Source organism: Camelus bactrianus, chromosome 34 (genome assembly GCF_048773025.1).
Source record: "Camelus bactrianus isolate YW-2024 breed Bactrian camel chromosome 34, ASM4877302v1, whole genome shotgun sequence".
NCBI classification, from domain to species: Eukaryota; Metazoa; Chordata; class Mammalia; order Artiodactyla; family Camelidae; genus Camelus; species Camelus bactrianus.
In genome coordinates this window covers 614,888-636,905 of record NC_133572.1, presented here as the reverse complement: position 1 = coordinate 636,905, position 22,018 = coordinate 614,888, and the positions used below count along the sequence as shown (strand labels likewise).

At 61.6% G+C, this 22,018-nt stretch overlaps 1 protein-coding gene across 19 annotated transcripts in view; it reads left to right on the top strand.

The window, feature by feature from the left end:
- CACNA1C (calcium voltage-gated channel subunit alpha1 C) overlaps positions 1-21,093 on the top strand; it is a 435,155-nt gene extending 414,062 nt beyond the window's left edge. For all 19 annotated transcript variants that reach the window (XM_074357570.1, XM_074357565.1, XM_074357567.1 and 16 more), the window contains 10 exons: positions 925-1,027; positions 5,300-5,401; positions 7,315-7,442; positions 7,710-7,844; positions 9,036-9,388; positions 9,789-9,917; positions 11,700-11,806; positions 12,071-12,174; positions 13,839-14,159; positions 14,900-21,093. In XM_074357570.1, coding sequence (XP_074213671.1) covers positions 925-1,027; positions 5,300-5,401; positions 7,315-7,442; positions 7,710-7,844; positions 9,036-9,388; positions 9,789-9,917; positions 11,700-11,806; positions 12,071-12,174; positions 13,839-14,159; positions 14,900-15,202 — 1,785 coding nt within the window. In that variant the 3' untranslated portion in view covers positions 15,203-21,093. The remainder of the gene's footprint in view (positions 1-924; positions 1,028-5,299; positions 5,402-7,314; positions 7,443-7,709; positions 7,845-9,035; positions 9,389-9,788; positions 9,918-11,699; positions 11,807-12,070; positions 12,175-13,838; positions 14,160-14,899) is intronic.
- The last annotated feature ends 925 nt before the right edge of the window (positions 21,094-22,018 follow it).

Below are 22,018 nucleotides of genomic sequence, written 5' to 3'. Positions count from 1 at the left end.
ACCGCGGGAGAGAGGCCAGGTGGGAGGCGAGATGCCCATTTGTCTGCGACCTCGGGCACAATGCTGACCCTTTAAGGGGATGAGGACAGATTTTATGGGCTAAAGAAAGGAGCCTGTGCCAGAGGGAAGCTCCTTCCAGCAGCGAGTCCCCAGGCGCTGGACGAGGACAGGGGGGAGACCCTGCTGCCACGGGGCCAGGTCAGGGTCCACTCCAGGCTGCACCCCGTGCATCTGGAGGACCCTCGTCTGGGATGGACAGGTTTGGGCTCCCTCCCGGGATTAGAGGCCCGTTAGAGGGTCACACGCTGGCTTCAGGGGTCTGTGGACGCTAGAATTGTGCACAGAAGCACCACTTGTCCAGGGAGAGGATCAGGTGTTCACCACATTTCCAGTGAGTCACGACCCAGAGGAGGTTGCGTCCTGGCCCCTCCTGAGAGCAGGCTTCGTGCTGCTGTCATCACGGTGACCCCAGTGCCGAGCCCCCGCCCGAGCTTGTGGGTGGTGGGACGGGAGGGAGGAGGCGGTGCAGCGTCGAGAGCTCTGATCGGTTTGGGGCAGAGGCGTGTTTTCTCGATACACAGGAGACAGGCGCCCCCGCGTCTCCCGCAAGCCTCCTCCCATCACCGCCTCTCTTACGGGGGTTGCTGAGCCCTGGGCACCGGTGCCTGGGAGCCCCTGAGCCCCCGTGTGCCACGGCAGGCACTCGGGTGGGGACGAGGCCAGGGGACTTAGCACTCTTCGGTGGAAGCAAGGGTCTGCTGAGGACAAAGCCCACTCGCCCCTACTCTGTGTGGAGGGCTTTGCACACAGCTCAGGGACAGGCACACGCATTTCGAGGCCCCTCGCAGCATCCGCCTGCGGGCGTCCTGTGGGTCCTCTGAGGACTGACCGCTGTGACGAGCAGCTCCGCCTCCTCCTCTGCAGCGCCTGGTCTCCATGAACATGCCTCTCAACAGCGACGGGACGGTCATGTTCAACGCCACGCTGTTCGCCCTGGTCCGGACAGCCCTGAGGATCAAAACGGAAGGTAAGGGTCGTCGCGGGCCCTGGGGGAGCCACTCGGGGGTCCCACAGACCCACCAGAGCCGGGCTCCATGGCCTGCAAGGTGCTCGGGACCTGCCCACCCCGCGTGATGTCCCAGCAGCAGCCCAGCAACTCCCTCCCCTCCGGGACGTCAGCAAAGCTGGCCTGGTCCTGTCTGCTCTGCTCTGGAACGGCCTCCTTGTCTCTCGCTTATTTATCGCAGACCCCAGAAATGATCCTGGGTGCTGTCTGGAGGTGCTCGGGTGTGTCAGGAGATGAGTGTCACCTGCCGTGGGCCGAGCCCATCCCAGGGGGTGTTACTGGGTCCAAGTGGGGTCAAATGTTCAGCTCGCTTTACAAGTTAAAGTGAAGGGGTCCCAGTGCCCGTGGTGGAGGTGGGTACAGACCGCGTGCTGGCCACACCGGCTCCAGTGCTCCGCCAGCCGACAGGTGGGCCAAGCGCTCCCCGGTGTCGCCGGGAGGGAGGGACGGTCTTCCCGTCCGCCCGGCAGAGCCTGGCTGTGAAGACCCGCCGTCCTCCTGACTGGTCAGTACTTCCGAGCTGCTCTGGAAAGGCTGTGAATGTCCCTGAGGCGACGCCGCCGCACCCCAAGATCTTTCAGCCCCTCCAGAGTCTGCAGGTTCGAGCTTGTTCAAGGCACCGAGTCCCAAGCACCAGCCCCATCTCAGAACCCGCATCGCAAACCCGCCGCGTGGGTGGTTCACGTGGGAGCAACGCTGGAGACCCAGCGGCACAGGAACTCGAGAAGACAGACGGGGCAGACCGCAGGTCCCCTCACCCTTCCGACGTTTCCACCTCGGAGTCGCAGGCCGCCCCCAACAGGAGCCCTGGTGGGGAGCCAGGGCCTTGACCCTGACAACACATGTGGCCATCACTGACTCTCTCTCTGCCTCCGTTTCTTCATTTGTAAAACAAGACAGGTGGTGACACGTGGAAATGCAGCTCCGTGGCTAACCCAGACAGGTGCCTCCTCTCAGCTAAATCCTTCCACGAAGCGATAGAAACACCTGGAGTGAAGGAGCAGACTCACAGGGCCGCAAGACACGTGTCAGAATAACGAGCTCACCTTAAAGCATCATAAACAGTCCAAGCTTGGCAGCTGAAGAACGTGCTCTCGGCAGCCGCACTGTGAGTCAGTCCACACGGGTGTGACCAGGCCCGTCGCCGGCCGCGCGAGAACTGAGCACACGCTCACCGTGCGCGTGGGCGCGACTGGAAGGAAACCTAGAAGGCCGTTCGCTGACGTGTCAACCTCGACTGTCGCTGAGCAGTGGGATCAGCAGTGACTTCCACCTTCTTCCTTTAACTGCGTTACTTTCCAGCTTTTCCACGATGGCTTTGGTTACAGTTCTGTCCAGGGAGAAAGGCTTTCCTGGAAGGAAAGGTCTGCAGTTCTTCAGGCTCGATGTAAAGCAAAGGTGTAAGTCCTCATCCTGGAGTGACGGGGAGCCGTGGTGCCTGGCGCTGGAACCCAGACCCATCAAGACACACTGTCCACGAGAGCCCAGCCCCAGCTGAGTCCCCACCAGGGAGCCAGACGCTCGCAGCCTGTCCCAGGGAAGCGTGGGTTCCCGAGACCAGGGAGGAGCCAGCCAGGCAGGAAGTCAGGCCAAGAATCAAAGAGAATCTCAAACACAGATGTTTGTCCGCTGATGAGCACCATCCCCGTAGCTCCCGATCCTGCACTGTTCACTCAAAGCCCTGCTGGGCGGGCAGGTCTCATACGCGGTATTTTCCTACCGTGAGATAAAATTTAAAAGTGAAAAAGGACCAGCTCGCAAAGGGCCCACGGTGCCAGCTCAGGGCAAACCTCCGTCGGAGACCGCGCCCCCCACCCCAACCCCACCTGCAAAGGTGCTAAACCCTTCAGTCCAGGAGGCAAAGGCAAGTCCTGGAGGTAACTAGAAGGAACGAGAGGGAGCGTCTGGATCCGGGAGGACGAGCCTCACGCAGCCCGAGGCTGGAGGACTCGGTGAGAACCCGGGCTCGCCCTGCGGCCAGCCCCAGCCCGCCAACCTGCAGATGCAGAAGGCAGAGGCTCTAAGACACGAAGCTGCTGTGAAGCAACCGTTACGACGTCCCACAGTCACACAGGCCGTCCTGAGAAGAGTTTAAGGCTGCAGGAAGGTGTGCCGGGTCCTTCTGGGAGCTGGACCACAGCCAGGTCTGCCGTGCAAGCCATCACAGACTGGGCGGCTTACAACGACAGGGTGTACTCTCTCACGGGTCAGGCCAGACGTCCAAGACCACGGTGTCGGCAGTCGGGGGTGGGTCCCCGGAGTCTCCGAGGGAGCGTCTGTCCCGGCCCCTCCTTGGCCTGTGGCTGGGTCCCTGCAGGCTCTGCCTCCATCTTCACACGGCCGCCTTCCCCGAGTGTCCCCTCTGCTGATAAGGACACAGCCCCCTGGACTTAGTGCCCACCTGTATTGAGTATGACCTGGTCTTCAGTAACCACATCTGCCAAGATCCTGTTTCCAGCTCAGGTCCCATCTAAGGTTCCATGTGGCCGTGCACTGGGGTGCGCCATTAGCCAGCTGGAGGAGACGAGTGTATCTGAGCCTCACTGCTCGTGTCCGACCACTCACGACCTCCCCCTGGAAGGCTGCCCCCGTGGCTGCGATGCCCAGGATTGCCTCCCGGCCCAGGAGCTGTGGGTCCCACGTTCCCTCTCCCTGCTGCCTCCTCTGGGGCCTTCCTCCCTACCAGCCTCTCCGGTGTGGCCACAGGGTGGATTTCAACCCGGCGGTCCAACCGCAGAGCTGTGCACGGAGCCACCTCCCCTGCGTACCAGCCACAGTCCCCTGTGGTGCTGTCCCGCTGCCCGGTCCCCAGTGACCCCACCAGCCATCGGCTCAAGTCTGAGGGTCTGGAGTCCGGCCATGGGTGGCCCCGGGCCAACAGGCCAAAATCAGCCGCTGACCACGGCGTGTCCTGTCCCGGGCGCGGGGAGCGTTCCGCCGCCTGCTCGCTCAGGCTGTTGGCAGACTCGCCCCCGGGCTGCGGGCCTGGCCCTCAGCCAGGGCCCCCCCAGCCCCAGAGGCGGCCTCTCTGCTCGGACCGCGGCCCCCACCCCCGGCTCCCAGCCGAGAGCCCTCTGTCCTTGTATCTTTCAGCCCCTTCCTGTTAACGTTTTTTCGTTTGTTGTTTTGTGTCATTTTTTTTTACTGAGGCGTGACTGAGGTTTCGCGTTAGTTTCACGTGAACAACGTAACGATTCCATATGTGCACACGTTGTGAAGCGGTGCCAGTAGGTCCAGTTAACGTCTGTCCTCTCACAGTTACAAGCTCTTTCTTGAGATGAGAACTTTTAAGATCCACTCTCAGGTGGGTGGGGTATAGCTGAGGGGCAGAGGGTGTGCTTAGCAGACACAAGGTCCTGGGTTCAATCCCCAGTAGCCCCATTTAAATAAATAATTTTTTTAAAGATCCGCTCTGTTAGCAGCTTTCAGATGAGGCAGTACAGCCCTGTTCACCGTGGTCACCATACTGCACGTCCCTTCCCCGGGACGTGTCTGTTTTGTGGCTGGGAGTTTGCACCTGAGAGTGCTCTACTTTTGAAGAGCTGTCGGGACTGTCTCAGGCCCACCTGGATAATCTCCCATCTTCAGGGTGTGTGTGTCAGACGGCATGACGTGATCGCGGGGGAGCCCGCCGTGTGCACGGTCCTGGGACTCTGCAGGCCGGTGGGAGAGCTTGGGGCAGCTTAGATCCCACCTGCCACGCCCTCTCTCAGCCATCCTTTTCCAGGGCTGTAAGGCCAGGATCCCAGAGGCTGCATGGAGAGAAATCTAATGAAGTCTTTTGCCAGCAGAGAAAGCAGACTCACAGAAGCCTGTCTTCTGGGTCCCCCTTCTACCCTGAGATTTGCCGCCTCCTCCCAGCAGGAGACTCAGCAAAGGGCTTTGACCCAGAGGTCCCCCGAGCATGGACGCTCTGCATGGGTCTGTGAGGGGACCACGCTTCCTCCAGTCACCCAGGGGAGCTCCTGTGCCCTCCTGCCCAGCTCAGCCCGGCCCACAGCCCCGGCCCCAGGTGCTCCCTCGAGGAGGAGCAGTTAGCGGGGTGCCGGCCCCCAGCCCAGCCAAGCAGCCGCGGGGAGGAAGGGGAGACTCTGCTGAGGGGACGGAGGAGGATGTGGGGCCCCGGGAAGGGAGAGATGAGACCGCAGGGCCGGGGAACTGGGGCAGGGTCCTCCGGCTGGTGCAGGTGCCCTTGGGCTGCTGGCCGGTCAGCCTCGCCTTCCGTCCCCGCAGGGAACCTGGAGCAGGCCAACGAGGAGCTGCGGGCCATCATCAAGAAGATCTGGAAGCGGACGAGCATGAAGCTGCTGGACCAGGTGGTGCCGCCCGCAGGAGGTGAGTGCTGGCCGGGTGGGAGGGGGCCCAAGCCCGCGGCCACAGAGGGCGCCGGGCCAGGCCCCTGGGTGCTTGGAGGGCCTCCGGGACAGCCAAGGAAGCGCAGCAAGGTAGAGGTTTCCCCACAGCCTGCTGGGCCGGTCGCCGTGGGGCTGGGGGCCCTGCCCGGAGGAAGGCTCCCTGGGCCCCCGCTTGGTTGCAATTCCTGTTGTTCCTCCCAGAGCATTGTTTCTCAGACCTTCGAACGGTTCTGCGTGTGTCATCACCAAAATATGAGTATAACACTTCCACACTCACATACAATATCTTAACATCAAATGCTTTTCAATAAATAAATGCTCGGGCACAGCTCTGCTGGAAGTCCTAGTTAACCGACCGAGCGCTCGCCTGTGATGAGCGGCTTGTGCTTAAAGGAAACAAGGCGGTGCAAGGTTCCGCGCCTGTCGTTTGGAAGTAAGGGCTAAGGAAGTGTATTCACACAAGTACATACACACGTGCACGTGCACACACGGGGGAGAGTGCAGACTGACGCGGGCCGGGCGCCATGGGTGACCACATGCAAGGCAGGGCCGTCGGGGATACAGCTTTCTGGAATGTGAACCCTTCTTGGTCAAGTTGAGGCAAAACAAAGCAGCCTTCCGTCCACTTACACAGCAGTTATATTCCCGGAAACGCCGGAATATCATAACCGCGTGGCTCCCGTGTAGAGAAGTTCTGCCCTCAGCCCGGATGACTGCAGCAGGCAGCTCCCCGCACGGACGTCTGGCGCGACGGGCAGGGTGCAAAGCTAGTGCTTGCTGTGCTTTGCGGGACAACCCCCAGAGCCCGGTGACAATCTGTGACAACTGAGAAAGTCCCAGACAGTCCCAAAACACGCCTCAACAGGTGGCACCAGCCCTGTTGAGACCGACTCCCGGAAGGGGGGCAGGACCGGCCTGGCGCTTCACACACGTTAGGTCACTTCAGCCTCATCCCGCGTCTGTGACCTTGGCCGTGGGAGCTGACCCCAGGCCCACGGCGAGTGCCCCGCAGGTGCAGGACCACACCCAGGTCCGAGGGACACCAGGACCCGACCGCACGTCCCCGCAGCTCCCCCTCCCTGACTCCGGCAGACAGGGGCTCGAGTGCCCCCTCCACGTGGGGCTGGGGCCCCTGCCAGGTGGGAGGCGGCGGGCAGCTGTGGGTTTGGCTGTTCTTACTCGGAGCAGGAGAACCGGCCCAAGCCTCCAGACCCAACCCTGCAGCCTTCTCCCGGGCCCGCCACCCTGTCCTCCAGCGAGAGCCAGGAGAGGGAGCAGGAGACTGCCCGTGGGGCGGGAGTGCTCCTCTGGGAGACTCGCCAGCTCCTCCTCCACCTGGTTCACTCCAGACAGGAGCTAGTTTGTCTCATGGAAGGTGGGGCCAACCCGGCCACAGGCTAAGAACACCTGAGCTGAGACAGGGGCCCGAACCCTTCCACTGACCCCTCCCACCAGCCTTTGAAGCAGAACTGCCTGCCCTGAGGGGGCTGGTCAATTTATGGGGGGGCCCTGAAGCTTCGGAGTCAAATAAGAGTTAGCTAACCATGTCAGTTAAGTGAAAAAAGCAAGGTGGGAAGTAATTTTGACAATATGCCACTTTTTCTGTGAAAAGAGGGGGGATGAGAATACATTTGCTTATTTGCAGGAAGTATGTGCATAAAGAACCTCTGGGGAAATGCTCAGGAAGCCAGTGGGAACGGTTATCCGTTCCAAGCGGTCACCGGGCAGACGGGGGCTTTCCACTGCGCGTGCGCCCTGCTGTGTAATTTTGTCTTTTTGCACCACGCGCGTGGAGTGCCTCTTCCAAGAGAGTAAATGTAGAAAACTTCGGAAAGTGTGGCTGCTGAGGGAGGCTGAGCGGGGCCGGCTGACCCTCCTCTCTGCCCATCTCAGACGACGAGGTCACGGTCGGCAAGTTTTACGCCACCTTCCTGATCCAGGAGTACTTCCGGAAGTTTAAGAAGCGCAAAGAGCAGGGCCTCGTGGGCAAGCCCTGCCAGAGGAGCGCCCTGTCCCTGCAGGTGAGGGGGGGCCCGGCCACCTCCCTCCGGCCTCTGCCAGCAGGGGGCTGCAGGCCACGTCCCTTTCTGGGAGCCCCGCACCTCCCCGAAGGTGGACGCCTGGGGGGGGGGGCCTGCTCCTCCCCCGCCCGCCCCACGCTCGCTCCCGGCCGTGTCCCGCAGCCTCACAGGCCCCAGCGCCCCTCCCATCGAGCCTCCACCCCCCCCACCCTGGGAGGGCCTTGGAAGGTGGGGCGCCAGGCCCTCACGCGTCCCCCTGGGTTCCAGGCTGGCCTGCGCACCCTGCATGACCTGGGGCCCGAGATCCGCAGGGCCATCTCCGGGGACCTGACGGCCGAGGAGGAGCTGGACAAAGCCATGAAGGAGGCGGTGTCCGCAGCCTCGGAGGACGACATTTTCAGGGTAGGTCTTCATTCTCCACAAAGCTAGGTGCGGCCAAGAGAATCCGGGAGGAGCCCCAAGTCTACAGCAGAATCCTCGCCGTCCCCACGCAGCCCTCTCCCTTCCAGACCCCGTCCAGGCTCTTCTCAGGCTGGGGCTCCCAGGACCTGAGCTCCCAGAGCGTCCCTGGCCCTCGGAGGAGAGAGGAGCCAGTTCCCTGAGGAAAGGTTTTCCCAGGAGACCCTTCCAGGCAGAGGTTGCACAGTGGCGGTCCCCAGGCCACATCTAACCCACAGACCTATTTTGTTTGCCAACATTTGAAAATCTGGCTCCTTCAAATAAAAATCTAGACTTCTGGCTTCTCTTGAAAAAATCAGAAGGTCTGCAAGGTTGGGCAGCAGAGGCCGGAACCCAGTGGCGACCTTGAGACCGAGCAGGAGGTCTCCAGGCCCCCGGAGCACCCCCCCCACCCTGTTCTTACTGGTGGGGCCAGTCTTACCGGTGGACACTGGACGTGACTCCTGAGATACGGGGGCTCCCACACCCAGCTCTCTTCACGAGCCCCCAAGGCTTCTGTAGCGAGTGAGAAGCTGCCGACTGCGACTGGGCCAGGGCCCCACTCACCCCGTCCCCACAGTCACCACCCTCACCCCTGTCACTGGGAAGTGGCCTCGAGGGTGCGGCACCATGCCAAAGTGACCCCGCGAGACCCCGCGGGCCAGCCCTGCAAAGGCTTGCTTGCCCGGGACGGGAGGGGACGTGGGGGAAACACTGGTTCCCGACTTGGGAGCTCTAAGACCCTCCCAGGGGCAGGAGGCCGTAGCCTGACCCGCACGGTCGCTGCGTTCTGACACTCAGAACCGTCTGGCCGGCACAGCTTCCAGCTCACTGAGCCAGTCGGGTTCCATTTTTTAAGTCTCCTTAGAACCTTCTGGCCCCTTTCCCCACCTCCCAGCTCTCACTGTGCCTCGAGGCTGCAGTGAAGGGCCGCTGTTCCAAACGCGTGCTGGAAACTCCGTCCCAGGGTTCGGGGTCTGACAGAAACATCCGGGGCAGCGGCCTCCCTGCCTGACCAGTCCCCCCGCACCCCGGCCCCCAGCCCTTTCAGGGCATCGTGCGGGCCCCTCCCTCTCGGGCTTCCAGGCCAGGGGGCACAGAGGCCCGTTTGCAGCCCGGCGCCCTCCTCCACCCTCCCCTGCCGTCTCGCTGCAGAGGGCCGGAGGCCTGTTCGGCAACCACGTCGGCTACTACCCCAGCGACAGCCGGAGCGCCTTCCCGCAGACCTTCACCACGCAGCGGCCCCTGCACATCAGCAAGGCGGGCAGCAGCCAGGCCGACCCCGAGTCGCCCTCCCATGAGAAGCTAGTGGACTCCACCTTCACACCCAGCAGCTACTCATCCACGGGCTCCAACGCCAACATCAACAATGCCAACAACACGGCCCTGGGCCGCTGCCCCCGCCCCGCCGGCGACCCGGGGGCTGTCAGCACGCTGGAGGGCTGCGGGACCCCCTTGTCCCCCGCCGTCCGGCTGCAGGAGGCCGCGTGGAGGCACAGCTCCAAGAGGTAGGCAGAGGGAGCCCAGGGCCTCACGCACTCCGGCCGGGAGGGGTGGGGAGGAGATCTGGCCCCAGATCCCAGCAGGAGGGCAGCTGGGTCCTTCAAGACCATCTCATCTGCTCCCTCCTTTGTCACAAACTCTGAGTCAGGCAGGGCGGATGGCTTTCCAGTTTTACTGGTGGGGACGCTGAGGCCTGGGTGCCTAAGTGACTTACACCAGAGGGTAACGGAACCCAGGTCAGAACCAGGGGTCCTGACCCGGAGGCCCTGTCCCACGTGGACACCTAACCCTAACCCTGGGCTCTGCAGCTCCGTCAGGGGCTGTGTCTCTGGTGCTCCACTTGCCGGGGGGGAGGGCGGGGGGGGCTGGCGGTCTCTGACTTTGTCCCCACCCTGGACACTCCAGGTGCCCCTCCCGGGAGAGTCCGATAGCCATGATGTGCCCAGAGGAGGCCTCTCGGGGCGAGGCCCGTGACATGCAGACGCGTGAGGACGCGGAGTTCGGCAGCGAGCCCAGCCTGATCCCCACCGAGATGTGAGCTCTGCCCGCCCGGGTGCCGCATAGGGGAGCGTCTGGGGGTGCGGGCGAGTCCCCCGATTCCCATTCCGGGCGTGGTATGGAGGAGGAGGGGGCATATCAGAGGAGCGGCTGCGAAGGCAGGAAGCCCCCTGACCCTTGTACCCACAGTCCCCGTTAGCTTCCTCACAATGTGATGCTTTCGGGAGAACTTCTAAACGTCATTTCCTTCAGTCTTGTGATCACGGCCAACTTCATAAATATAGTTCATGGTGAGACTCGGTCCCCACCTGCACAGAGCGACAGTTTAATGTTAGTGAACCGGCTGGAACAAAGCGCCCAGCAGAGGGCGCTGTTGGCAGCAGTGGCTGCAACTTCCGTCCGAGCCAGAATCTTCTTCGGGAAAGGGCTTTACTCAGCAGAGGCTGTGACATTGCTTGGTCGGTTGCAGTCAGCACTTTTAGAAGGAAGCAGAGAAAGGAGGGAAAGGGACGACAGCGTGTCCAGTGGTGTTTTGTGCCCCGCCGACGGAGCAGCCAGCACGTGCCTGCACGTACCGAGGCCCGTGCAGTGTATCGACGGCTGGGGCTGCGCTCTCAAGCTTGGAGCTGTGTTAGCTTTCCTGAGAGAAGCCCTTTGTCACAGAGAGGACCAGCCCCTTCGGCCTCTGGTTCTTAGAGGATGCCGCAGGCCCGAGAGGTCAGGAGAAGCGCAGGCCCCCGTCCTGGGCTCTGGCTGCGTGCTCAGTGCTTCCCGGGCCTCTGCTGGATGGTGGATGAACCAGCCCGGCAGCGGGGGGGAGTTACTCCCTAGGAAGCGAGGAGGATCTCAGAGGAGTTCCCTAAGTAACTGCTCAGTGATGCAAACAAGAGGGTCACAGGCCACAGAAGGTCATGGTCACAGTGACACAGTGGCACCCGCACAAGGTCAGACAGAAGCTGGGCGTGATCTGAATCAGACGAAAATACAATAGGGAGAGCAACCAAGCTGAAAACGGGAGGAAGGCTGTGGGTTTCGTTCAAACCGTCCCCGCGCATCTGGGGGTCAGCGCGCCAGGCCCAGGCCCTGCCGCCAAATACGCGGGGTCACACCAGCACAGTCAGCGGCCTCACCTGCAGCACGAAGGGCTGGGCACGCCAGCGGGCTGCTCCACTCGGAGGGTGGAGTCAGTGCAGTGGCCGCAGCTGCTTCTTGCTGAGACAGAGCAGCCGGGGCAGAGCGGAGGCCAGGGAGCGCGGCCAACGCAGTCCCGGAAATTGTGTGCAGGCAGCCTGGGGCCACAAGACACCACTTCTCGCTGAGTCCCTTCAGAAAGGTAGAGCGGCTGACAGACTAGATGCCCCCAGGCCCCTCACCAATGACCGTGGTTTGCTGCTGGGAACCGCGTGTGCGCTCCAGTGGCCAAGGTGGGCAGCCTGGGAGAAGTGAGGGGTGGGCACTGTTTGGGCCCCCGCTGGAGCGGCCGTGGTGACAATATCTGCACGTGCAGACGGAGGGCCTGGGCCACTCGGGCAGGAAGCTCATGGGCCCAGAATTATTTTCCAGCTTTCTCAGCAGCGGGGACCTGCGTTGTCCCCACTGCCTGGACTCAGAAACGCAAGAGCACACACAGCACACAGGCTGTGGGAAACACCTGCGCAGGCCGAGTGTCCGGGGAGGCTGCCCTGCTGCCCCCACCTTCCTGAAAGCCAGGGCGGGGTTCCCTCCCCTGCGGAAGAAGACTGCTTTTGGGGGCAGCGGCTGCCCTGTGGGGTGCAGCCTCGGCCTCCAGGGATGAGTCCCCAGCGCTCTCTGTTCCAGGCTCTCCTATCAGAATGACGAGAGCCGACAGCTGACACCCCCCGAGGAGGACAGGAGGGACGTCCGGCTATCTCCAAAGAGAGGCTTCCTGCGCTCCGCCTCCCTAGGTAAGCACTACGCTGCGCTCCTCAGATGCGGCCACCAGTGGTCACCTCCCCCCAGGTGCCCGGCCAGGCCCACAGGGGTGAGGGTGCAGGGCAGGGGAGGGGGTTGGGGAAAGGGGCGTGGGACAGAGAGGAGGGTGAGGAGAAGGGGCTGAGGGGCGGGGCGAAGGAGGGCACAGGTGAAGCGTGTGTCCTTGCCCCTCCCTGGGTGTGGCCGTGGTGGCCGTGCCCTCCCCTGCTGCGCTGACCCCATCGCTGGCTTTGCAGGTCGAAGGGCCTCCTTCCACCTGGAGTGTCTGAAGCGGCAGAGGAATCACTGGGGAGACGTCTCTCAGAAGACGGTCCTGCCCTTGCACCTGGTTCACCAGCAGGTACCCACACTTTGGGACGGCCGCTGGCCACCACCTGGCAGGCTAGACCACCCCCATGAGCACCCGCAAGTCCCCGAGATGCCCGTCAGCCAGCCTTTCCTGTCTCAGACCCCTGCTGCGGCCCCACCCCTGGCCCTAGGAGTGCCCAGGTGAGGGGCTCTTCCCACGCAGAAGAGCCTGAGCAAGGGCTGTGCTCCCGCGGCTGGAGGCCAGGGGTCCTGGGGAGCAGGACCCCTCCGAGGCTGGAAGGACCAGCAGCTCAGGATCAGCCCAAGCTGTCTCCTTCCAGGGGCTGGATGTTCCCTCCCCGACACCGGCTACTCTGCAGGCAGATGGGGTTGTCCCTAGACATGCAGGACAACCGGACAAAAATCCACCCACTGAGATGCAGAAATGACCAGAGGGTCCTCCAGCAATCTGGCCGGGGCGGGAGGAGGCCGGGAGAGCAGGTCTGGGCGGTCCAGCAGCTGAGCCGTCCTGCGGCCTGGCTGACGCACCTGAGATGGCGAAATCCAAGACTCTGGCTTCAAGTGTATTCTGGTGCCTCAGACCCGCCAGGAACTTGGAACAACTGAACCACTGTCTGAGGCCGACCTCTCACAATTAGGCAAATTAGAGTCTCCACGAGACTTTCCCAAACTTTTCCCTCCTTTATTACACATCTCTTACCATTGGCCTTTCCTTTAAATGACCTTTTTTATCCCCAAAGGCATTCAGTGCCAATCAAAGCTTATAAACAGCTTACCGGCATGATGTTACGGCAGCTCACGCCAGCACGCTGTTTGCTCCGCCTGCAGCCCCGCCTGCATGCGCCTGGGCTCCCCAGGGCTCTCTGGGGCGTCGAGCATGTCCCCGGGCCCCTGGTTGGGGACCCACAGCAGCAGTGGGCGGGGGAGGCGGGCAGGCTGGGGGTCCCGCGTGTGCTCTTCTGAGAGATTTCTAGAAGTTGGCTTCACCCAGCTCCTCCTGTCATGCTGGGAGGAAGACGCTCCCCTCCGTGTCCGCCTTCCATCCGGCCCTTGTGCTTCCCCCTCCCCGCACAGCCACGCCCCCTCCTTCTGCCTCTTGGGCTGGGTGTCCCCACCTCCCAGTGTCACCCCCGTGGACACGTCCCATCAGAGCAGTCCTCAGGTCGGGCGGAGGACGCGAGCACATGAACAGTTTAATCACAACACAGCAAACCAGTGAGGTTTGAGCAGGAGTTTGGAGGCGGGCCGAGCGAGACAGTCCCGACCGGTGCCGTGAGAACGGAAACCCGGAGCGGTGGGCCTGTCCGGCTCTTTGCAATACACAGAATACTTCCCAGACCTTAGTTCACGTGACCCTCACGTCGACCCCGGGAGGGAGGTGGACAGAGGGCAGTGTTCTGGTTTCATGGCGACGCAGGCGTGACTTTCTCCAGTCTAACCAAAAGCGGGAGAATCCGCACTGACGGGGATGAGGCCAGGTGAGCTGGAGGCTGCTGGGCCCCAGCTTTCTGAACGTAGGGGAGGAAGATCACCGCAGACGGAGACGATCCCAAAGTCCACCTGAGGGGTAGAGACTTGCCCTGGGTCTCGATGGGGGCGCGATGGTGGGTGAGCGCCAGGCGCAGGGACCCGCTGGGGCGGCAGACTCCGGGAAGGCCAAGGCCTGCCCCCTGACCGGCGCTCCTCTGTCCACAGGCATTGGCAGTGGCGGGCCTGAGCCCCCTCCTCCAGAGAAGCCATCCCCCCAGCACCCTCCCCCTGCCGTGCACAACACCCCCTGCCACGCCGGGCGCCCGCGGCCGGCCCCAGCAGCCCGTGCCCACCCTGCAGCTGGAGGGGGCCGAGGCCGTGGAGAAGCTCGACAGCAGCTTCCCGTCCATCCACTGCAGCCACCGGCCGGGGGAGCCCACGCCAGGTGCCCCCCGGAGAGCCCGGCCTGTGTCCCTGATGGTGCCCAGCCCAGCGGTGGCCCGGGGCCGCCAGCTCCACGGCAGCGCCAGCAGCTTGGTGGAAGCGGTGAGTGACTTGGAGCCTTGCGGGGACCTGCAGGCAGAGCTGAGAGGGGCTCTGGTTCTCTCCCAAGCAGATGGGCTATCAGGTCTCTCGGCTAGAAAGGCCCCTGTCCAGGTCTCGGATCCCCATGAGCGCCCAGCACGCTGCGTGGGGGGACACCTGGCGTTCAGGCTCACACTGCTGAGGGGAGTCGGGCATTGAGGAGCCTGGGGACCTGTGCAAGGTGGGGGACCATGAGGACAAGAGGGGTGAGGGGGTGTGCATGGGGAGCGGGCCAGGCTCACCCCCTGCCTCCCCGAGGCTATTGCTAGAGCAGCTACCCGGACGGGGAGCCACTTCGGGGCCCTGCAGGCCCTTCTGAGTGGGCCCAGCAGGTGCCCGGGTGCTCTGCATGCCTCCTCCGGGGCCCTCAGCCCCAGCAGGCTGCCAGTGGCCGGGTCGAGGGAGGAGAATGAAGGTGTCCTGGAAGGAGTAACCAGAGGCTCTGGGCACCGGGGAGGGAGCACCAGGGTGGGCTCACCAACCTTGGGAGCCAGGCATTCCCAAGTTGATGACCGTGTCCCCCCTGGGGGTCTGTCCTCTGACCACACAGCCCAGTGCCCTGGGGGGGCTCTACCCCACTCCACACCTTCCTGGCCCTCGAGCGTGCACACACACGTGTGCGCACACTCTCTTCCTGACGTCACCAGAAGAGCTGAGCTCAGCAGTAACGTCCTCCTCGCTTCCTCCCCGCCCGGCCCCAGGTCTTGATCTCGGAAGGACTGGGAAAGTTTGCTCAGGACCCCAAGTTCCTGGAGGCCACCACGCAAGAGCTGGCAGACGCCTGCGACATGACGATAGAGGAGATGGAGAGTGCGGCCGACAACATTCTCAGCGGGGGCGCCGGGCAGAGCCCCAACGGCACCCTGCTTCCTTTTGCAAACTGCAGGGACCCGGGGCCGGACAGAGCGGGGGGCACGGAGGATGCGGCCTGGGCGCCCAGCCCCGAGCCCCCTGAGAGCGAGGAGGAGCTCCTGGACCATGGGGCCTTGGTCAGCAGCCTGTAGCAGCCGGGCGGGACGTGCCGGGGTTTTTTATTTGTTTCAATGTTCCTAATGGGTTCGTTTCAGAAGTGCCTCACTGTCCTCGTGACCTGGAGTAAACCGGAACAGCGTCTTCATTCATTGCGTGGGGACAAGACCGGGTGGGGTGGCGTGGAGAGAAACGGCCGCAGTCTGTGTCCACGTTGGGGCAGCCCTGGGGGAGGAGGCGCGAGAACCAGGGAGGGGACCCCAGCTGCCTGCCCTCCCCATGGCCGCCCCGGCTCGCCGGCCGGCCCTTACCCAAAGGACCCAGGCTAAACGGGTGTCTTTCAACTTTGCTTGTAAAAAATCATTTTGCACATATTCTGTATGAGCCTCACTGTCTCCGTAGAGCCAGGGCCCTGTGGATTCGCAGAAGGAAGCCAGGCCCTAGCCCCAGCCCAAGGGAGGAGGGAGCAGCAGGGGGCGGGGTGAGGGGGTGGCATGAGCGTCACACCAAGGCTACCCGCGGCCGGACCCCCCTCCGGCCCGGCCACGGCCACGGCCACGTGTGCGCCCGGCGGGTAGTGGGCGAGACCGAGTGGTGCTGAGCTGCCAGCCCGCGCTCTTTTGGTTTGGGATTTGACGTTTTCCTCAACAGCATGTTTCATTTGGGGGCTTTTGTTTTGTTTTTTTCTTTTGTTCTCCCAGTGGGCGGGGAGGAAGAGGAGCATTTTCCAAGCTTTGCAGCCCCCCACCTTATTGTTTTCACTCTTGCAAATGGAAATTGGGTTTGGTTTTGTTGTGCTACTTAATAAGATCATGGGTTCCTTTTCTACGGAGGAGTCTACTGAGCCGCCGTGAAGAGTTTTACCAGCCACTGTGTACGCCCACTAATGTGTTATAGTTTCTGTAGGTAGTGACAAGATGTTTTCGGTTTGGTTTCATAAGTTAAAGGTAGCCAGCAATGCACTCGGTACTGTTGTGCACAGATGTGCGTCATAGCGGGTGCCCGAGAGGGGAAGCACGAGCGGGGGCCTCCGGAGAGCGCGTGATGTGTGCGCGGGGGTCGTCGGTGTGTGGCCGGGGTCTTCTCTGCACCTGCCAGTCAGCCCGCCGCTCCCACTTCTGGGCTTAACTGTGGGGAGATTTGAATCTGGGGCCATGAAAGCAAAAACAAACACTGTCTCTGCTTCTGAAACGGGATTCAGTAACTCTCTGCATTTTCTGTCCCACAAGATATGCAAAAACAATGCAATAATATTCATTTTCAAAATACAATTGTGAGTTGTGTTGGCATTACAACTGTATTTAAAAAACACACGGAAGTGTGAGGGAGAACCTCAGAGGCGCTTTGCTTCGGTTTGTCCGTGCGACGCTCACCGCGTTGGTGGTGTTTCTGCTGGAGAGAGGTTACACTTGAATTCAGGTCAGTCTCGGTATTTTACAAATATTTTTTTAAAACTGAATTGCAATTGTGCCAAGCGAATATAATGAGTTGAACTAAGTTTGTTTTTGAATTCACTCCTTGTATATTTGCTGCATGTAAGTAAACCATTTTGTATTTGGAGTGTGACAAGCTTTACCTTTGACCTCTGAAATGCTTTTCTGTGTGTGGTTGGGGTCAGAAAACAGCTCTTCTTTTCATCTGTGTGATGAGTGCAGCCCCCCGCCCCCCAGGGCAGGTCCCGATGCCAAGTCAGCGTCCACACGCGGGTGGACCTCACTGTTTTGCATATCTTGTGTTCGCTTCCGTTTCCCTGGGTTTTCCCAAAACTGGGTGATCGTGTGTCTGCATCTTGCTTTGAGAGACCAGGACACTTCTTATCCCAACCTTACTCCGTCTGCTCTGCCCCCGTTCTCTGATCTGGGGTCTGGAATTCCTCCAGGAACAGCCCCTCCCCGGGAGGGGCCGTGAAGCGCCCCAACCAGTCTCTCTGTCACCGGGCTGGTGTCCGCGTCCCCCACGAGAGAGGCAGCCGACCTTGCCATCTACCCCACGGAACAGGCGTTCCTCAGGGAAGCGTTCCCTGGCCAGGAGAGTGGACTGTCGGAGGGCAGGGCGCACTCTGCCACACCCGGACCGCAGGGGCTGGAGCCCGACAGCAGTAAAATCCTGTCCATCCAAAGCCAGGTCCATCTCACTCACTGCTCTACCTGGGCTCCCCCTGGAGCAGGACTTCCTCCAGCTGACTGTCGTGGAGTGGAGGCCACAGGGGGCCAGGACCAGTGCGGAGAGTCAGGAGCGCGCAGTAACCATGGGGCCAGAGGCGTTGCGGGGCATCTCTGCCTGTCTGCATCCACCTGGACATCACCTGGGGTGCTGCTTCCTTCAGACAGATTTCAACAGCGATGGCTGACAAGGGACGGATGTGGGGGAAACCACACGCAACCGTCCACCCACAGCGTCCTTCGCAGTCCCAGGGCTCTCAGCCCTTCCAGGCACGCGCTCACAGGAGCAGCTCGGAAATGATGCAGGGCATGTCCCCTCCGCGGTGGAGATGAGCGTCACTCTGAAGCCCCTGTGCTCTCGCCCCGGGTGGCTTACAGTCTGGAAACTCCCGGTCCCCCGACTTCCTAGGCTCCTTCTCCATGCCATCGAGGTCTCCTAGAAATTAAGTTCCAGTGTCGTCCGTCCTCCGTCCAGTGTCCCAAATGTCTACCACTGGCCATGGCGATGTTTGATGGGATGGGGTGGGGGCCCTCGGGTCGATCCCTGGGTCCCGCTGTGCCTTTGGCCCCGGATAGGAATTTGGAATCTTAACTGACCTCACACACCCACCACAAGCTCAGCCTCCTTGAGCTGCCTTCTGCTTCCCCTTGGACTTTTCATCCGTGTCACCGAATCTCACCAGCCAGCTACTTCCAGGGCTCTGCCGTGGGCGTCCCCTCGCCTGCTTGCCCTTGGCCGTCCGCCGGCTCCCCGTCCTGCGCCTGCAGGACCCGGGTCCGCAAGGCGAGGGCTGGTGGGCTGCTGGGAAGGGGCGCGGCTCAGACGGGAGCGCCGTTGGGGAGGGCTCTTCCCGAACCTGAGCTCACGACCGGCGTGGTCGGGGTGGACGTGTGACACCTGCCACCCTCTTCCACAGTGTGGCGCTGCCTCTCCATCCAAAACAGAACTTTCCTGTGGCCTTCACAGCAGAATCGACAGGCCTTGTGAAAACCCGGAGTGACAGGAGAAGCTAAGACAGCTCAGGCCCCAGAGCCCAGGCCCCAGGTCAGGTCGGCCTGGTTTGCGTTCGGCCCGTCTGGTGGCCTCTCTCGTTTCCACCTTGGTCGTAACAGATGCTCACTGTCTCCTTCCCACCCGCCCCTAGGAGGTTCTGTCTGGTCTTAGGGTGGAAGGGAAGGCTTTCTCTCCACGTCGTGGCTTCATTCATGAACGTTCTCTGCTTTGCTTCCGAAGCTCTTCCTTCTAGTCTCTTCCCGCATCTCCCAAGTCGGACTGTGAGCCCAGGGGTCTTTCTCACCAGGTCTTTGCCCTCCTCCGTGCCCCCGCTTCCGAGTCCCCAGGGCTGGGCTGGAGTGGAGCGGCCCCCGCGTTCCCTGCCAGAACATCTGGTCCCTCGGCCGAGGGAGCCGCAGCCAAGCACACCCACCGGGGCTGAGAAAGGAGGGCACCGGAAAGGCAGGAGTCCGGAGGTCGTCGAGGGGGCCAGGTGGTTCTCCAGGGGCCAGCAGGTGCCCACCCCCACCCCCAAAGGCCAGGAGTGATAGCGAGGACTCAGACCGGGCCCAGGGAAGAGGCGGGGTGGTCAGGGCTCCAAGGGTTGCTACGGAGGGTGAGGACATCCCACCTTGGATGGAGGCCTGGAACAGCGGACAGGCCACTGAGAGTCAGAAACAGTTCAGCAAAGTCGCCAAGGAAAGGGCCATCTTGTATCGACCCTCGGAGACCCTGGTTGGTCAAAAACTTGCTGCCAGAGTCCAAGCCAGTGCCGTTTTTGTACAGATGTGACTGTGTTCTGGGGAAGAGTCGGCACAGAACCGGAGGGGAATGGGGTTCCGGGAGGGCACGTTCTGACTCCCTGTTTTGGTTCCGTGTTCCGGAAGGAAGGGTCGGGTTCAACCCCCTACCGTGGCCAGGACAGTGGAGAGGCTGTGGCCTCAAGGATGTGCTTTGGAAGAAGAGAAAAATAAAACGGGTCTCGCTTTGTTTTCCCAGCCAGACCATCCCATTTGTCTGGGTGTGGGCTGTCTGCCACCCTGTCCCCCTCTGCCGACGTCCCTTCTGCATGTTCGCCGCCTCCCACCCGGAACGCCAAGGCCCAAGGGGGACGAAGGGAGGGCAAGGCTGTCCGGATGGAGCCTCCCCACCTTTCCCAGCGGCCCCCTCCTCCCCGGTCCAGTGAGACGGGTCCTGGGAGCAGATTCCTATAGTTTCTTGGTGGATGCATTTCTGGGGTTAACTTTATTTATTTATGTATTTATTTTTGTTTCAAAGCAAGGAAACATTGCTTTGTGGGGCCAGATTCCAAACTGGTGAATGGGTTTCTGCCAGGTTTCCACATTGTACACGCACACACACACACTCAGGCTCCCACCCTTAAGAGGCAGGTGCTGGCACTCCGGCTGAGCGAGACACAAAGGGCTTTGTCCTCCTCTCAGGAGGCTGCGCACTGAGCAGAGAGGAACTTCTCTGGGTGGAAACGTGCGTCTGGACCTATGAGTACTGTGAACTGAGCATCATGTGTCGACAACGAGAAACTACGGCCACACCTAAAGTCCGTTCTCCTGATGTGGCTTTAGGACACTTGGTCACAGCAGATGGTGGGGAAGCCCCACGGGCTCCCCGCAGCTTTAAGGAAGCCTCCTCATGGTGTCTGAAGGGGAGGCAGGGCCGCAGCGGGTGTCCCGTCAGCCTGAGTCGCGCAGAGTCCATGAATTCCCTTTCTCCACGCACCTGGGGGAGACCAGACAGAGGAGAGCCTACGTGTTACGTGAGCCGAGTCACAGCCCCCTCCAGGTGTCACAGGGGTCTCCCCTTTGAGGGGCGTCCGGGAACCCCGGTTTCCAGAATCAGTCATCTTGGGAACGTGGCACGACATTTAATCCCCAGGAATCAGTTACAGCCAGTTTGTCCCCTGCGATTACACTGCGTCAGAAACTGGCCAGAGCAGCTCTGGGAGGAGACACGGAGGGGGCCCGGGGGCTGTGGGCCGGGAAGAGGACGGGTCACTGGGCGCCAAGCCCCCTCCCCTCAGACTTCCCAACACAGGAAAACTACACAGAGGCTTGAAAAGGGAAAAGCAACACTTGAGACTCGGGGGCAGACGGTTTATGGCGGCCTCCTTCAGAGAGGCAGGCTCCCACCGCCCCACCACATGCACCCCTCCCCGACGTGTCGCCTCACACCCCCGGCGCTGGTCTCTGGAGCCTCATGGGAACGAGGTTCCCCCCAGGGAGGAAGGTCCTGGAGGCCCAAAGTTCTCAGCGACGGGAGCCGCTGAGACCCCCCACCATGGAAAAACACACACGTTCACCAAGAATCAGGTGGCAGGTCCTGGTGGTGACCATCCCTCATGCTCGCACATCCCTGCTTCATCCTCGCACCCAGGGCTGCCCAGTGGACAGGCCCTGCCCACCCTCCCCTCTGCAGCGCCCGCCTTCACCCCACCCGACTGAGTCATGCCCCTTCCAGGAGACACCCAAGGGCCCGTCACCCCCATGCCCCCGCGCCTTCCCTCGGGGCCCCCGGCCTCACTGTTGTAAATACTGTTGTACAGTTTGTAATCAGCAAACAGCCCGTTGACGGCCTGGCCTGCGACCCTCCCCTGGAGAAGGGCCGGGGGTGGAGGAGAGTGGCAGGCCGTCTCTGTGTGAGACGCTGTGTATATTCCTGTAAGATTGCATTTTTACCTAAGGAATGATGTTATTTAAAAAACAAACAAAAAACCCAAAAAACAAGAATTGCAAATAAATTTCTTAACAACGTCTATGTTGCTGCAGTGGCATTTCTCTCTCGCCTTCTCTTGTCCTGTTCCCTAGAGGTCACAAAAACATACTTGACCCCGTGGGCCGGTCTCAGCCTCGGGAGGGGAGGAAGGCACGGGAGTCGCGGGGAAATACGGAAGCTGCCTCCAGCTCGCAGTAGCCGGAAGGGCACGAAATTGGTTTTGAACGAATGAAGAAAAAGGGAGGGGGCAGGAAGGAGAGAGAAGCAGGGCTGGGGGTGGGAGGAGTAGGATCACATTTAGTAAAAATTAAAAGTAGCTCTTCCCAGAAGTAACGTGTCAGCGGGACACAGTGATGGCATCATCCCATGGAAGACGGGGTCCATTTGGGGAATTATGGGTCATGGCTGCCCTTCCTCCTCCTTTGCTGAGGACGCACCCCACCCCACCTCCCCACTGCCCCGACCTGGACCCTGAGCTCTGCAGTCCAGGCTCGAAGGAGAAGAAAACAGGGGAAGGGCTTGCCCAGCTCCCGGAGTGGGAACAGGGTAGGTGCTGCCCCAGGACCTGCCCCTGAAAGTCCCTGCCATGCTCCTCCCCCGTAGCCCCTCCCTTCAAAGCCCGCGAGGGAGAATCTTCTACATAAAAAGACACGATCATGGGAGTGACATCTGATCTGTTAGAATCAAGTCATGGTTCCTGCCAGCACTCAAAAGCGAGGGTTACTCAAAGGCATGGACACGGGTTGGGGGGTGGGGACAGAAATCACTGAGGGCCACGCTGGGGTCTGTCTGCACAGTCAGCTTCGGGACCAAGGGGAAACAGGACCACGTTCACCTGAGTGGTTTGGAAGCATCACGCTGGCTTGGGCAGGTCAGGTGGGGCCCCAGCTCTGCCCTCTGCCCCACGTCTCACACCGAGGCCCGGAGGGAGCCCAGGCCTCAGGCACAGGATGAGGGAGCAGCCT